This window comes from Dermatophagoides pteronyssinus, unplaced genomic scaffold, assembly GCF_027571235.1.
Source record: "Dermatophagoides pteronyssinus isolate colony J.1.1.1.1 unplaced genomic scaffold, Derpt_VIB-CSIC_2022.12 sq0004, whole genome shotgun sequence".
NCBI classification, from domain to species: domain Eukaryota; kingdom Metazoa; phylum Arthropoda; class Arachnida; order Sarcoptiformes; family Pyroglyphidae; genus Dermatophagoides; species Dermatophagoides pteronyssinus.
Genome location: NW_027461528.1, coordinates 187,678 through 203,030, shown reverse-complemented (window position 1 = coordinate 203,030; position 15,353 = coordinate 187,678). Strand labels below are relative to the sequence as shown.

Here is a 15,353-nt window from a genome sequence, read left to right as displayed (position 1 = left end):
TTGGAAAAAAAATATCGATACAATCGATATTTTGAAAAAAATTGACGATCCTTTCATCAAAGTTGTTACTTGATCGATCACGTGATGTAAGCAGCGTTGAGTTAATTTTTTTCAAATCAAAATCAAAAAAATTCTGAATTTTCAAAAAACTTGTCAAAATTCATTAAATCATGGCTCATCATCATCATCATCAACATCAATCATATGATAGTTTTCTTACAAATTATCAACATCGTCTTAAAAGTGATATCAATACTATTGCCGAAAATTTTGCCGAAATATTTCGTACAGTTCGTATTGATGATAAAATACAATATTCCAAATTAGATGAATTATCATTCGAAGTTAATATACGTGCAGCGAATTTTATTCGTGCTTGTGAATCATTATTAAAATTAATTTGGGAAATTAAACAATATCAAACTATTAATGATTTTCCATTGATTAATGAATCGATTACGAAAAAAACTGAACAAAATGTTCGTAAATCAAAAGAAATTGATCAAACATTGGTTGCATTACGTGATGAAATGACCAGTGAATTATATGATCTTGAAGATGAATATTATAATTCATATATTAAATATACTATCTAAATTAATCATTTTATAAATAAAAACAAACTTTAAATTTTATAAAATTCAAATGATTCAAATTTTCAATGTTCCATTTTCTAACATACAAAGAATTTTACTAAAGAAAAATGAATCCAATAATTGATTCATCTCACGATTTATCTGTCGTACATGTGGATCATTTAGATCGATTTTGTCATCATTATTGGTTTTTGATGTTGATTGTCGTTGATATTGTTGTAGATATCGATCCAATGTATTTGATTGTACCGTCGTTGATGATTTATTGTTGTTGTTTGATTTATTTTTCATTGGACTTTTTTTCCCAACCATTTGGATTGATTTTTTTATTGGACTTTTTGATTGTATCGGTGGTTGATTGATGGTTGAATGATTTTTGGAAGATTTTGGTTGTTGTTGTTGTTGTTGACCAATAAATGTAATACGATCAATTTTTTGAAAAAATTTTTCAATTTTTGCTGTACTATACATAATAGCTTTGGTTGTATCCAAAAATTTGGTTGCTGCTAATGATAAATTCTGTATTGGATCTTGTATAATTATTAATGGTTTTGAAAATAATTGTCGCATTATATCGGATGCTATTCGTTCGGCAGGTGGATAATCACCTAATGTAATATCGATCGGTATTGATCGATGACAATGACCTTTACCAGCTGTATAATATCCGACAATCATTAATCTAGCTAAACGTTGATTCATTTCTTTATCTTTCATCATTCGTTCATAAAGTTCTTTTAGTAATGAATTAATCCATTGATTAACATCGGATTGTTTACATAAAGCCATTTTACCACGAAAATTTTTCCCACAACCAATTGATTTTGTTAATCGACGATCCGATACTGGTTCATTATCCAAACCATTAGCTAAATCATTTAACCATTCAGCAGTTTTATTATCAAATTTTTCATTCAATGTAAATCGATTCACTTGGCTAAGTTGATACATTGTTTGTATATTGAAAATTGTCTTGATTTGATTGCCAAGTTTTCCACCCAATAATCGTACATCACCAATATCGATTCGCTTGAATAATGATGATACAGCAATCATTGGTAATATAGTTTGTGCATTTGGTTTGTTAAGGCCACAAGCCAATTTCGATAACATTTTATTATGACTAATACCAGCCGAACATTTAAATTCTGTTTTTTCAAATATCTGTTGCCTTAATTGGCCAACAAACATGGAAGCCATAATCAAACGAATATTATCTTGTTGTTGTCGATTATCAATATTGTGATGTTCAAATTGATCAAACCAATCATTCAATGATTGATTATTGAATTCAAGTTTTGTATTGAAGTTGGTCAGATCTTCAAGTTCAGGCAACATTGATGGTTTTGCATCGATTAATTTGGTTAAATCAAGAAATGCTTCATCAACCGATGCACGTTCCAAAATGACTAGATTATTTAGATCCATTGATTTTTCTTGTTCTTCAATAAAATCAGAAATCACTTGAAAAACTTCTGCACTGGCATCACGATATTTATCCAATTTAGCTTTACCATTTTCATCGGGAACACGAAAAATATGCAATTCTGGACATAGTTTTTTTGCTTGATCACCCATCATACCGCGTTTAATACCATAGGCACGTGCTTCATAATTAACCGCTATAATTCCACCACCTAATCCATGGATAAAAGCGAGAGAATTAATTCAATAATGAGAAAATTTCAGAAAACAAATCAAACCTTGCCAATTATTATATTGAGCAACAACACATGGTTTTAACCATTTATCCGATTCTAAACGTTGTTCACATTGAACATAAAAACAATCCATATCAATCAATACAACGATTCGATTACGATCCCCCATTGCACGTTCAATCAATCAATTTTGGACAATTTTTGCAAGAAAATTCAAAAAATCAAAAAACATTCGATTTCATCATCACCATCACTATCGATACCATGTTCAACAATCGATAGTGATGATAGCATTCGAAATTTTCAATCTTTAAATTTTTTTTGTTTCAAAATTTTTAAAAATTTTGAATTTTTTTATTTTATTTTTAATTTATTAATCAACTAATCAAAATTGATTATTTTGGATATTTGGAACAATAAAATTATCTCATCTATTAAATATAACAATTAAAAGAAATCGAAAGGGGAAAAATTCGCACACAAAGAAAATAAAGATAAGTTTTTTAAGTTTTGTTTTTTTAAAATTTGAAAACAAAAACGAACTAAATTTTTGTTTTTTTTTAAATAAAAATAAAATCCTGAATATAAAAACGACGAAGAAAGAAGATTCACAACACACGAGATAAGTTCAAATTGAATTTGTTTTTTTTTTGTTGAATTTATCAGGAATTATAATTAGGCGAATGATCAGCACAACACAGGTAAATTTTGAATTTGAATTTTCTTTCTAATGATGATTATTATTATGTTGATTATGTTGACCAGTTTTCATTAATTCTAGCAAACAACCAACAGCACCAAAATAACCTTCATGTTCCAAAAATAATGCTTTCATTTGTCCTTCAGACCAATAATCCATTGCATATGCTAATAATTTTAATGATATTTCATTAACTCTTAAAAAATTTCCAACAAATAATACACGATCAATATGTTCACTAATTGCACACATTTTTGCAATTGAACCAATATTATTTGTTATCGTAACCAGTGTTGCACGTGCCAAATCAGCTTTTGTTACTTGTTCACGTTTCGTTTTCGAACACATTTGACCAAAACTTGATGCAACAGTATCACCACTTAAACGAAATTTTGAATAATCACCACCATAAATATCTCGAACAGATTTATCAACTTTTGTTGAATCACCTTTTGCAGCCAATTTTATAGCATCTTCAAATGTATCACAACCAGTTAATAATGAACATAAACCAAGAAATGTTCCACCACCTAAACTTGATCCACTAACACGACGATATGAATCAGGTGAATAAACAGCCAATATACTAACACCAGAACCAATATTAACAACAAGAAATGGATATGGTCGGGAAAAATCATATGGTCGTTTTATTGCCATCGATGGTGATCGAGCCATTTCAAAATAATAACATTCATGTGGATTTGATGCTTCAATATAATGTAGACCATGTATTAATGAATCTAATTCATCAAATTTATGTAATTGCAGTCGACATTCATGTTGGAAATCTTTTTCAAATTTAAATGCACCACCACCAGTTGCACAAATTGTACTTGATGTTGATGCCAGACCTTTTGATGCGGCCATATTTAAAAATACAGGCATTTCACTTGTTGGAAATCGTATAAAATGCAATGTACCAATACGATTATTAATACAACAATTATCCATTTGCAGATGAATATCACGGATACCAGTTTTACCATATGATGAACTACTACGTAAATATCGTCGTATTTGTCCAAGAATTTCTGTTTCACATGTTTGCATATCTGGTGACAGATCGGTTGGTTCAAAATAGACTAATTTTACTAATGTTCCACCAATATCCATACCGAACCATGGCATTGCTATGATCAACAAAAAAATGAAATCAATCATTCAAAATCATTTTACCATTATCAACAACTTACGTGGTTCAGATCGACAATTATATGATTGATCATTGTGAATATGATAATGATGATGATCATGGTCATTGTCATTATCATTATTTATCAAAGAATCATTCTGAATATTTATCGATGGCGTTGATGATGATGATTGTGATTGTGTTGGTGATGAATAATTTAATAATGTATCAACATTATTACTACAATTATTATTACTACTATTTTGATGATTATTATTATCGAAATTATTATTATTCATTATTAGATTATCATGACCATTTGAATTGGTTTCTTCTTCTTCTTCTTCTTCTATTTCCACTTGATAATAATGATGATGAGGATCAACAATTAATGATTTCAATGCAGTTGATGATTGTTGACCATTCAATTTGATTGAATAATTTTCTTCTTCTTCTTCGTGTTGTTGTTGTTGTTGTTGATCGAAAAATTTTCTTTTCAAATCATTATTATCAATTTGATTTAATGATGATGATGATAATGATGATGTCCTATATGTTTGACATTCATTCAATACTGATGATGATGTTCTATCTGATAATGATTGTTGAACAACAACAACGGTCGTCGCTGTCGCCAACGATTTTGATTTCGATGTCGATGTCGATTTAGATGCCGCCGCTGCTGCTGCGGCTGCTGTTGCACGACTTTTAAGTAATGCAATCTCTTTACGACAAAGATAACTTTCACGACGATATGGATTGATTAATTCTTTTGATGATTTTGATTCAATTTGATTATGATTATTTTGATTATTATGATTATTAAGTTGTTGTTGTTGTTGAGATGAAATTAAATTGTTATTAACAATTTTATCTTTACAATGATTACAAAATGATGATGATGGTGATGATGATGATGATGATGCCAGTGTGTTTGAACTAAAATTTTTTTTTTTTTTCAAAATATGAATTATCGTTTGATGGTGAGAGAGCGAGAGGTGAGTACCGAGAGAGAGAGCGAGAAAAGAAAGATAAAAAGAGCAGATAATTTTAAATTAGATTTTGGATGATGAGAAAACACTTGAATAACATCTTAGACAAGACAAAATCTTAAAATTGATGATATCTAAATTGATACTTTTAAATTGATTTTTTTTAGATTTTTAATTTTGGAAATTTTTGTTTATTTTTTTAATATCACAAAAGGCATGACCCGAATACTTTTGATGAAAAATTTTTTTTTTGTTTACATAAAATCACGGTATTTATGAACGGGAAATTCGAATGAATTTTTTTTCGAAGATACAATTCATTCGAATTGATGGGACAAAAAATAACTGTTCGAATTGGAAACTTACCTGGTTGTATTGATCACTGTGCTGGTCATTTTTTTTCGATGATTTTTTTTCTTTTTGATGAAAGAATGGTTTGTTTTTTGTTTGGTTGGTTGATTTATTGATGAAGAACAAGAACGTTCGTTTTAATTTAATTTAGTATTGTTTCGAATGGCATTTTTATAGCCAAAATTCTTCCAACAACAAAAAAAAACAACAACAACAAAAACCAAAATCGATTGATCGATTGATTGAATGAAAGTGATTTTTTTTCCTTATACGTTTCGGTTGAAAAATAAACAAAAGTAAAGTAAAGAAGAAAATCGAATCAAGAAGAAAAAAAAACAAATCAAAATGATTCGACCGGCCGAATCCGTTGTAGCCGTCGACAACAACAAGTCTTGGTCGTTTTGATGTAAAATGATGATAATAATTGATGATGAGAAAAAGGTATGTTTAGAAGAAAAAAAAATCTTTTATAAAATCAAAACCACCTGACCAAAAAAAAAGAAAATATCTATCTTTATCTTCGAAAAAAATGAACTAACTTAATTGATGATGATGAGCAGCAATATTTTTATATATGTTTAATTTTATGTTTTTTTTTCTTTGCAGATTTCTTTCATTTCTTTCTTCGTCATCGAACAAACTTTCGAATGATGATGACGCGATGATATTATATGGTTTTGCTGGTGTGATGATGATGATAGTTTTGGACTTATCGTTGTCGAACGACAAATTTACATATACAGCTATTATTAGTGATGATGGAAGGAACTGAATGAAGAAGACTGGTGCGATTGTAAAAAAAATGAATGGAAAGAAAGAAAAAAAGAAAAATGGCCATAAAACCAATCAATAAACCAAAGAAATTATCATTTTTATATACCAACCAATTCAATTCAATCAATCAACCAAAAAGGAAAGATCGTCATATCCTGTCCTATCATTTTCAATGTTTGTTTATCTGAATAACGTAATATGGATGGCTTATTACCCAAATGATCATGACATGATTACGTCGAAATATTTTGATTGTGATTGCGAGAGAAAAAAAACAATCAAAATCCAATGAATGAATCAAAGATGTAATCATCATCATCATCATCACTGATTAGTTTGTTGTTTATTTCATTGGGAAAAAACAACAAGATTTTTTTTTAATTGTTTGTTTTTTTTTGACAATATTTAGTGCATGTACTTAATGTTTTTCTATACTTTTACTTTTTTTTCATAGAAAAATTTAATTTGAGGAAAATCCTCGAATTCATAATTGAAATTTGGAAATTTTGGAAAAGAAAACATTCAACAAAAGATAATCATCGAAAGGAAAGGATTTTTTTTGTTCGATGAACGATGGGGGTAATATCGATATCGATATCGATATTATCGCGCAATATGATATCTATCCATGATGGAAGAAGAAGAAGAAGAAACGTAATATAAAGTTGTCTAATTATCATGATGATGATGATGCAGAAAATGAAAGAAAGAAAATGGCTGCAAATAGATGCTTCTTTGAAAAAATAGGTTTTTAGGTTGTTTTTTGTTTTTCCTTGTTGTTTTTTCATCACAATCGATAATTATGATGGTGGTGATGATTAAAAATCACGATTTTCATTTTCTTTTCCAATTGAAAACGAAAGGGAAAAATATTCAATATATTCAACACCTACGCTGAACAGGATTTTTTTTTCTGGTTTGGTCGGCCAATTTTCAACCTTGTTATTACGGAAATCAAAAAAAAAATAACCATCACGATCCAAATGGAAAAAAAAGTTTTTCGGAAAAATCTTTCCAAAAAAATAATAATCATTCTGCACCTGTTCTGGATCTTTTGTTTTAATTACATTTTTTTACGGAAATATTTCCCTCAAACAAACAAAAAAAACTATTTCCACTCAAACAGGCATCGCATGTGTCTTATTTGTATCGAATTTCCTTCGAAAACAAAATGAGTTAAATCATCATTCATCATTCATCAGGTCAATGGACATTTATGGTGAACATCACCTGTCTTCAAAAACACGAATAATAAAAATATTTTTCTCTGTGTGTACGTGATATTTATCAATAAACAACCAACCGAAACAAAACACTGGTAGCATCATTTCAACAAGAAAAAAAAGAGATAAAAATTCTTTATTTCGAAGAAAAAAAAAGAATTTTTATTTGAAATTTGAAAAATAAAAAGAGTTTATTTAATGTGAAATTTTTTTCGACAAATTTTTATTCAAATCTAGTTTTTTTTCTCATGAATTTTTATTCGAGAAAAAGAAAATCCATTCTGACTGACCATCATCGTTGAAAAGGTCAACATCACCCAACATTCGAATTTTGTTTTTTTCGCTTGCTTGTTTCCTCTCACCTCACCCTCTTCGTTTAGAAATCGAAATGAAACGAAAAGAATGTTGTTCAAAGTTCAGCCGTGCCGCACCACCACCAACAACAACACCCATATAATCATCGAATCAAAAAAAAAAAATTTCAAAAGTGACCGACCATAAATGATTCACGGTTCTTATCACGATCACGATGATGATGATTATGGGTCTTGGAGACTTGATGACCATGGTGGTGGTGGTGATTGGTGATGATCTTCTATTTGGTGTCCCCTGAAAAAAAAGATGATGATGGATGAATGAGGTGGACCACGAACCTCCACCCACCACCCAATCCTCCTCTTTCATTTGACCACTACCACTACCACGGTGGTGATAACATTCCGAATTTTTGAAATGGAAATTTTTCAAAAAAAAAAAAAAAAAATTTCTTGAAAAAAATCTTTCGACCAAACAAGGCGAATTTTGAACAAAGAAACACCACCGGTTGAGCTTGTTGCTTGTTCACTCATTCATTTGGCTTGGCTTCTCTGAAAAGAAGAAAACAAAAAATGGTCTCGACCTTCTTCTTCACAAACATTCATTCCGAAGTGTTTACCCACCAAAAGTTCTTTTGATGGACAAGATTTTTGATGTGGATAAGCTTTGGCCAAAGAAAGATTCAGTATACGGTAGTAGTGGTTGTTTATGATAGAATCGATCGACAACAACAACGACGACGACCATAATGGTGCTCTATTAATAAAGGATCATTTTTTTTTGTTGTTGAATTAACAACAACAACAACATTCCAAACTATAACAACAAAAAACCAAGTGGAGAGAGAGAGAGAGAGAGATATTCAAGTTTTTTTTCTGCAAAGCTTTTTTTTTGTGTTTTTAATGTAATTTTGTTTGATGAAAGAATGTTCCTTATCACCATCATCATATTATGATGGTTATGGATGATGAAGAATCGAATCGAAATGTTGTTGATTATATAACATCTTATGTAAACAACCAAACCGACCGAAAATTTTTTTAATCATTTTTTTTCTTCTTCTTCTTTCTGCTGTTTTTAATGTTTTTAGTGATATTGGCCATCATAAGCATAAGCAACAGCAGCCTATACAATACAAGCAACAGATTTTTAATGTTTACCAAAATTGCTTGATTTTCCAGATTTTTTTTCCATGTTGTAAATATGGTTGGTTGAATGAATGGCTTGTGTGTTTCTCTCTGTGTGTGTGTATGTTTTGGTTACAAAGAGCACACGATTCTCTTTCTCTCTATTTTTGATGTTTTTGTGATGTGAAGATGATGATCAAAGATTCAAAGATTTGATCTAATAATATACTTTCATTTTTTTCAAAGTTCATCATCATCGACAACCATAACAACAGTGTCCAATTCAATCGATGATTTTTTTTGACCGGCTTGATAAAACGATTGACTTTTGTTAAGTTTTTTTGAATAAAATTTTCATAAGAATTTTGTTCTGTTGCGGGTGGTTGGATTGATGTGTTTGATTCAACGATAACAACAACAACAAAAATTTTATGAATGAAATGTGAAACGTTATTTCCTTACATTTGATTTTTGATTGTTTCCATGGTTTTCACAATATTACTACGACTACGAAAATCCGATGTGAATTGTCATCGAAAAAATTTTTTCATTTCATTCATTACATTTATCGATGTTTGTTTTGTTTTGTTTTGATTGATTTATTGATTCATCGATTTTGTTCGTACAATATTATGCAATTTATCAATCATTGAATGTCAACCACAACCACATATAGCCACAATCATCATGTCTTATCATCATCATCATCATTATTCGTTGAGGATGATGATGATGGATAATATCATCATTTTGATGTTTACTTGTATAATATTCATATCAACATTGGCAACAACGATAAATATTGATGATAATGGTGGTAGTGATAATGGTAAACATAATCATCATGATGATCAACGATTACAATTTATTATCGAACCGGAAACAATATGGGCTATAGCTGATGGCAGAAAAATTTCATTTCGTTGTCAAGTTTTACCTGCTGATGCACGTATACGATGGTTATTAAATGGTACAATTATTACCGACAATGATAATAATAATAATGATAATAATGGTGGTAGCTATGGTGATTGGATAAAAATTAGTGAAAATAAATTATCAATAAAATTACAGAAAACACTTACAAATAGTGATTCATTAGATATGATCGAATCACAACCACAACGATTACAAAATTCATTAAATCTTCAAGGTGCCGTATTTCAATGTTTGGCCGAATGGAATAATCAGGTTATTGTTAGTCAACCAGCAAAATTAATTATCGCTGAATTAATGCCATTCGATGATCAACAACAATCAAAACAATCTTCGATAACAAATATAACAGCAATTCAAGGTAATAATATTATTATACCTTGTAATCTACCACATTCAATACCGATTGCAATTGCTGAATTTGAATTTAATCAAAATCAAACAATAACATCGAATAATTTAAATCAAGGTAAGTTTCATTCGATCGTTTGTTTTCCAAAAATTCGAACGTTTTTCAAAATTTAAACTATTTTCATTTTCTATTCATTTTGTGTCGAAATAGATCGTTATCGAATATTACCATCCGGACAATTATTAATACAAAATGTTCGACAATTTGATTCGGGCAAATATCGTTGTATTGCACATAATCCATTTTTACAAGAAAAAATGTATTCATCCAATTTTATACAATTAAAAGTTTTAAAACCAAAACATTCAACAAATGATCAAAAACAATTAAGATTTTTGTTGAAACCAAAAATCCAAATGACCGTTATAATTGGTTCAAATATAACATTTGAATGTGTTGTACATGGTTTTCCTGTACCGAAAATTACATGGACAAAAATTGGTGGTGGTGGTAATGATGATCATCTACCAAGATTACGTTCATTTCAATCAAATGGTATTTTAATAATAACAACTGTACAAAAAAATGATGAAGGTATTTATTCATGTACGGCTTCAAATTCAAAATCAACAATCGAAACAAATACTGAATTAAAAGTATATGAAATGCCTGAAATCATACAAGATGATTATGAACAATTTGAATTAGAACCGGGACAAAACATGGATCTTTATTGTGAATCACGTGGTCAACCAAAACCATTAATTAGTTGGTTACATAATGGTTATTTTATTGATTCACAAATAACAAATGATGTATTTTTTGATCAAAATGGTTCAATATTGAAAATTATTGATGCTAATCCAAAATTACATCAAGGAATTTATCAATGTTTTGCTACAAATGAATTAGGTACTACATATGCTATTAAAGTTATTCAATTTAAATCTTTGACCAATTATCATCATCATCATAATCATCATCATGATGATCAACAAGTTTCAAATTCGAATCATCATCATCATCGATTTACCGATTCGAGCCATTTAAGTGAAAATAGTCATCAACATTCGAATATTGATTCGAATAATAATAATAATAATGGTTATTCGAATGAACATACTGATTTTATTGATAATCAATATCGATCAAATGATAATGATGATGATAATGATAATGGTGAAATTGATCATCATCATAGCCCACATCATCATAACCATAATCATCATCATAATCATCATAATAATGATAAAAATCAACATCAACATCATCCACATGGAAAGAAAAAACCAGGAAAATCTGGTAAAGATTTAAAATTAATACCACCATCTCGGCCAGAAATATCTAAATTAAATGATGATTCAGTTATGGTACGTTGGATGGTACCAAAAACCACTGGATTACCAATACAATTTTTTAAAGTTCAATATAAAGAATTGGGTCGTGGTGATTGGAATACAGTCGATGTTGATATACCGGCACATATATTTGCCTATCCAGTTTGTTGCCTGAATCCAAATTCAACATATCGTTTTCGTATTGCAGCTGTTTATTCAAATGATGATAATAAAAATGGTAAAAGTTCAAATAAATTTATTTTCCGTAAAGATCCTCAGCTGAAACGACCAACAAATCCACCAACAATATTGAATGCAACATCAATATCATCCGAAGAAATTATTGTCGAATGGGAACATTTGAATATTGATCAACAACCAGTCGATGGATTTTTTATTAATTATCGAGCTACGGATTCAGCTGGTCAATATCTAATGGTTACATCGATTGGTCGAGATAGTCGTCGACAAAATATTCAACATCTTAAACCAAATACAGCATATGAAATTAAAATGCAATGTTTTAATGATGCTGGTACATCGGATTTTTCCAATATTTATACCGTAAAAACACAACAGCAACAATCATCATCTAAAGAATTGGATCCGAAATTTGATGATAAATCAATATTACCACCTAAAATCAATAATGAAATCAATGACAAAAATGATAATGATGATTATATTTTTGGTTTAATTATACGACCAAAATGGCTAATACCACCGAATCGAGATTGGTTAGCCATTGCTATAATTATCATTACAATGGTATTATTTATTCTAGCATGTAGTATCATATGTTGTTTACGACAAAAATCATCATCATCATCTATGAATGGTAATAATTCTACAGGAACCGATGGAACAAAATTAAAATTAGAATCATCATCATCATCATCGACAACATCGAATAATAATAATAATAATCATCATTATTTTAATGCTATTAATGGTTTGATTCAAGAACAAAATCGACGTCTTTCAACAAAAACATCTGCAACATCCAATGGTTTAACAAATGGCAATAACCATCATGCAGCATCTGGTTTAATGATGTTAAAATCTATTGAATCACAATTGAATCATCATCATGTAAACAATAAAAATCATCATTCATCTACGAATGAAGCAACAACAACAACAGATTCAGCTATGATGAATAATAATAATAATAATGATTTGTCTTGTTCATCATCATCAACAACAACAACAACACAGCCACCGCCACAGATGCCTATAACATTATCAATGAATCGACGAAATTCATTTCATCGTAATTCATTAGGATTATTAAATTATTCATCATCACAACATCATCTATATAGTTCAAATAATGATCAACAACAACAACAACAACATAATATGGATAACCAGAATCATGTTGAACAACAACAACAACAACAACAAATAGCTACAATTGATCGTAAAAGATCATTAAAAAATTCAATATCCGGATCATATTTAGATCCATTATCAAATAATACACCATCACCATCGATATCATCATCGAATAATAATGGTGGTTTGATTAATCGAATGAATCAAAATCATCATCATAGTAGTTTTACACGTTTAAATGGTACATTAGAAAGAAAACGAAGAAGTCGTCATGATTTATCACAAACAACAATATTGAATAATGGTAATGGTGGTAGCGGACATTTTTATAATAGCCGTTCGAATATTAATCATAATGGTTCAACAATGGATATGTTTCATTCTTCGAATAATCATCGACAACAACAATATTCAACAGGAAATAATCAAACCAACAATAACTATTTTCATTCACATCATTCAAATAGTGGAAATAGTGCTGGTGGCAGTAATAATTTCGTGATAATGCAAAGTTCTTGTTAAAACAAAAAACCAAAAAAAAAGTGTTCGATTTTTTTTCTCTACAAATTCTGCCATTTCTGCCTTTGTATCTCAACTTTTTCTTTCTTTCATTCTTTTTGCTGAATAGATGCCATTCATTCATTCATTTTTTACACTTCTTTCATTTTTTAAAAAGTTATTTATATAATTCAATTTCAATTTGTATTATAAATTTATTTTATTTTTCAGATTTTGTTTTGTAAATAATAAACAATAATAAACAACAACAAAGTAAAAAAAGCGAAAGAAAAATATTATTCTCTAACGTTGATGCCAATGTTCTGCTTCACGTCGTGCATTCAGAATGGTATCCGGAACACTAAAACCATAATATGATGAACCCAATAATGATAATGGTAATTTTTTAATTTGTTTTTCAATTTTTTTCAATTTTTGTCTATGTCCAATTGTATATTGTGGAATACAATCCTTATGAATGGCAACTTTTATTTCGATTGGTTGAATATTGATTTTCAACAATGTTTTCAATGTTTGTAATGAAATATCGATTAATTGATTTTGATCCACTTGATCAGGTTGACCGAATAATTTCTCGAACATATATCCACCTAACATTACGGTCATTTTGGTTTTGGATTCTGGAAATATACACGAATCAAATGTACAACCAAGAATCGATGAATTTTGATTGGCCGGAATTAAAAAACCAAATCCCATATCGGATGGAATAATTTCTCGATCAAATTTCAAACAAACCAATGCCATATGTACAGTTTTGATTGATAATAGTGTTGATTTAAGTTCTTGATCATCATTCGTAGATAAATTTGATCGAATTAACGATGCTAAATGTATGGCAGCTATTGATGAAAAACAATGATCAACTTCAAATTTATCTTCCATGATGGTATTATCCTGCTTGTGAACAGCATTGATTAAACATTTATCGGATGATCGGAATTCAATTTGATTAACTTTTGTTTCCAATTTTAATTCAATTTGTTTTGGAAAATTCTCCGTTAACCGAGAAATTAATTGTTTTGGTAATGTTTCAATACCATTTTTGAATGAAAAAACAGCCCATTTTTCATTGATTGATTGTTGTACAAGTGGATTTTGATGTAAATCTTTGAAAATATCTTCTTTTTTAAACATTGATTTCACAACTGATCCATATTTTTGTTCTTTTTGAAATAATGATGAAAATATTGATGGCATTGATAACAAATGGCTATCGCCACCAGTTATACCAATACATAATGGATTTATAAGATATTCAGCAATATCCGAACCAAATCTTTGACGAAAAAATTCATCAACCGAAATATCATCATCGTTAATTTTTTTAACAGGTGGTTGTCGTAAATCATTCCATAAATAATAGATAAAAGGTTTAAATGGTGGTCGACTAACAAATAAATCACTAAAACGATTTGGTAGTTGACGAAGCTGGCCATCAATAACAACATAACGTCTTTGAAAACTTTTTGAATATTTTGGTACGGATTTTATTTGATCAGCTAAACCAATTGAATTTACCTAATCAGTTGAATTTGATTAATAAACCTCGAATGAACAAAATTTTACTTACCAATGAAAGACAATTGATTCCGGCATATGAATTTAGACTGATCGTTCTTGGACCAAGTTCAAAATAATCTTGACCATTATCAATAGATTTTGAATGTAACCAACCACCAACACGTGATCGTTGTTCGATAAGATAAATTTTTCCAATTTTTTGACCATTTTGAATTGATTTTTGTAGCAGGTAATAGGCAGCTGATAATCCACTAATACCGCTACCTATGATTGCAATTGATTTGGTCATCGTTTCTTCAATATTTTGATCCGATTATCATAACCATCGTAAAATCAAATCGAATCAACAATGGTTACAGATTTTATGAATGAATGTCTGTGTGTCATGTGACTAATTCGAATTTTCGAATTTTATTGCGAAAATTCGAAATTTTTTTCTTTGAAAAGTGAAAAACTTTCGAAATCAAAAGATT

General features: G+C 29.4%; 5 protein-coding genes across 7 annotated transcripts; 2 read left to right on the top strand and 3 right to left on the bottom strand.

Moving 5' to 3' along the window:
• The first annotated feature begins 39 nt into the window (after positions 1–39).
• Positions 40–646, top strand: LOC113788416 (mediator of RNA polymerase II transcription subunit 22-like). Its single transcript, XM_027337867.2, has one exon. The coding sequence runs from the start codon at positions 171–173 to the stop codon at positions 594–596; it is 426 nt and encodes a 141-aa protein (XP_027193668.1). The 5' UTR covers positions 40–170; the 3' UTR covers positions 597–646.
• LOC113788418 (DNA polymerase eta-like) lies at positions 602–2,538 on the bottom strand. Of its 2 annotated transcripts, none has more exons than XM_027337869.2 (2): positions 2,300–2,538; positions 602–2,233 (listed from the first exon to the last, which is right to left on the bottom strand). In XM_027337869.2, the coding sequence occupies exons 1-2, from the start codon at positions 2,424–2,426 to the stop codon at positions 651–653; spliced, it is 1,710 nt and encodes a 569-aa protein (XP_027193670.2). In that variant the 5' UTR covers positions 2,427–2,538; the 3' UTR covers positions 602–650. The 2 variants fall into 2 exon arrangements, with proteins under 2 accessions (XP_027193670.2, XP_075675681.1); XM_075819566.1 differs by having other exon boundaries at positions 2,305–2,446.
• A 214-nt stretch (positions 2,539–2,752) lies between these two features.
• Positions 2,753–6,011, bottom strand: fbl (pantothenate kinase 3 fbl). The gene is made up of 3 exons (XM_027337864.2): positions 5,451–6,011; positions 4,154–5,031; positions 2,753–4,090 (listed from the first exon to the last, which is right to left on the bottom strand). The coding sequence occupies exons 1-3, from the start codon at positions 5,477–5,479 to the stop codon at positions 2,985–2,987; spliced, it is 2,013 nt and encodes a 670-aa protein (XP_027193665.2). The 5' UTR covers positions 5,480–6,011; the 3' UTR covers positions 2,753–2,984.
• Positions 6,012–8,213: 2,202 nt separating this feature from the next.
• On the top strand, positions 8,214–13,585 carry LOC113788411 (brother of CDO-like). 2 transcript variants are annotated; one of them, XM_075819563.1, is made up of 3 exons: positions 8,214–8,498; positions 9,121–10,279; positions 10,373–13,585. In XM_075819563.1, exons 2-3 carry the CDS (start codon positions 9,562–9,564, stop codon positions 13,357–13,359), a joined length of 3,705 nt encoding a protein of 1,234 aa, XP_075675678.1. In that variant the 5' UTR covers positions 8,214–8,498; positions 9,121–9,561; the 3' UTR covers positions 13,360–13,585. The 2 variants fall into 2 exon arrangements, with proteins under 2 accessions (XP_075675678.1, XP_075675677.1); XM_075819562.1 differs by lacking the exon at positions 8,214–8,498 and adding an exon at positions 8,572–8,953.
• On the bottom strand, positions 13,537–15,262 carry Ppox (protoporphyrinogen oxidase). The gene is made up of 2 exons (XM_027337861.2): positions 14,930–15,262; positions 13,537–14,877 (listed from the first exon to the last, which is right to left on the bottom strand). Exons 1-2 carry the CDS (start codon positions 15,167–15,169, stop codon positions 13,639–13,641), a joined length of 1,479 nt encoding a protein of 492 aa, XP_027193662.2. The 5' UTR covers positions 15,170–15,262; the 3' UTR covers positions 13,537–13,638.
• Positions 15,263–15,353: the final 91 nt, after the last annotated feature.

Bases quoted from the DNA above. Each gene is read 5' to 3' on its own strand.
- LOC113788418 (XM_027337869.2), bottom strand. From the start codon at position 2,426: ATGGGGGATCGTAATCGAATCGTTGTATTGATTGATATGGATTGTTTT. The intron at 2,234-2,299 runs GTTTGATTTGTT...TCCATGGATTAG, and splicing joins TCAATATAATAATTGGCAAG to GTGGTGGAATTATAGCGGTT.
- LOC113788416 (XM_027337867.2), top strand. From the start codon at position 171: ATGGCTCATCATCATCATCATCAACATCAATCATATGATAGTTTTCTT.
- fbl (XM_027337864.2), bottom strand. From the start codon at position 5,479: ATGACCAGCACAGTGATCAATACAACCAG. The intron at 5,032-5,450 runs GTAAGTTTCCAA...AAAAAATTTTAG, and splicing joins ACAGTGATCAATACAACCAG to TTCAAACACACTGGCATCAT. The intron at 4,091-4,153 runs GTAAGTTGTTGA...TGTTGATCATAG, and splicing joins TAATTGTCGATCTGAACCAC to CAATGCCATGGTTCGGTATG.
- LOC113788411 (XM_075819563.1), top strand. From the start codon at position 9,562: ATGTCTTATCATCATCATCATCATTATTCGTTGAGGATGATGATGATG. The intron at 10,280-10,372 runs GTAAGTTTCATT...GTGTCGAAATAG, and splicing joins ATCGAATAATTTAAATCAAG to ATCGTTATCGAATATTACCA.
- Ppox (XM_027337861.2), bottom strand. From the start codon at position 15,169: ATGACCAAATCAATTGCAATCATAGGTAGCGGTATTAGTGGATTATCA. The intron at 14,878-14,929 runs GTAAGTAAAATT...TCAACTGATTAG, and splicing joins GAATCAATTGTCTTTCATTG to GTAAATTCAATTGGTTTAGC.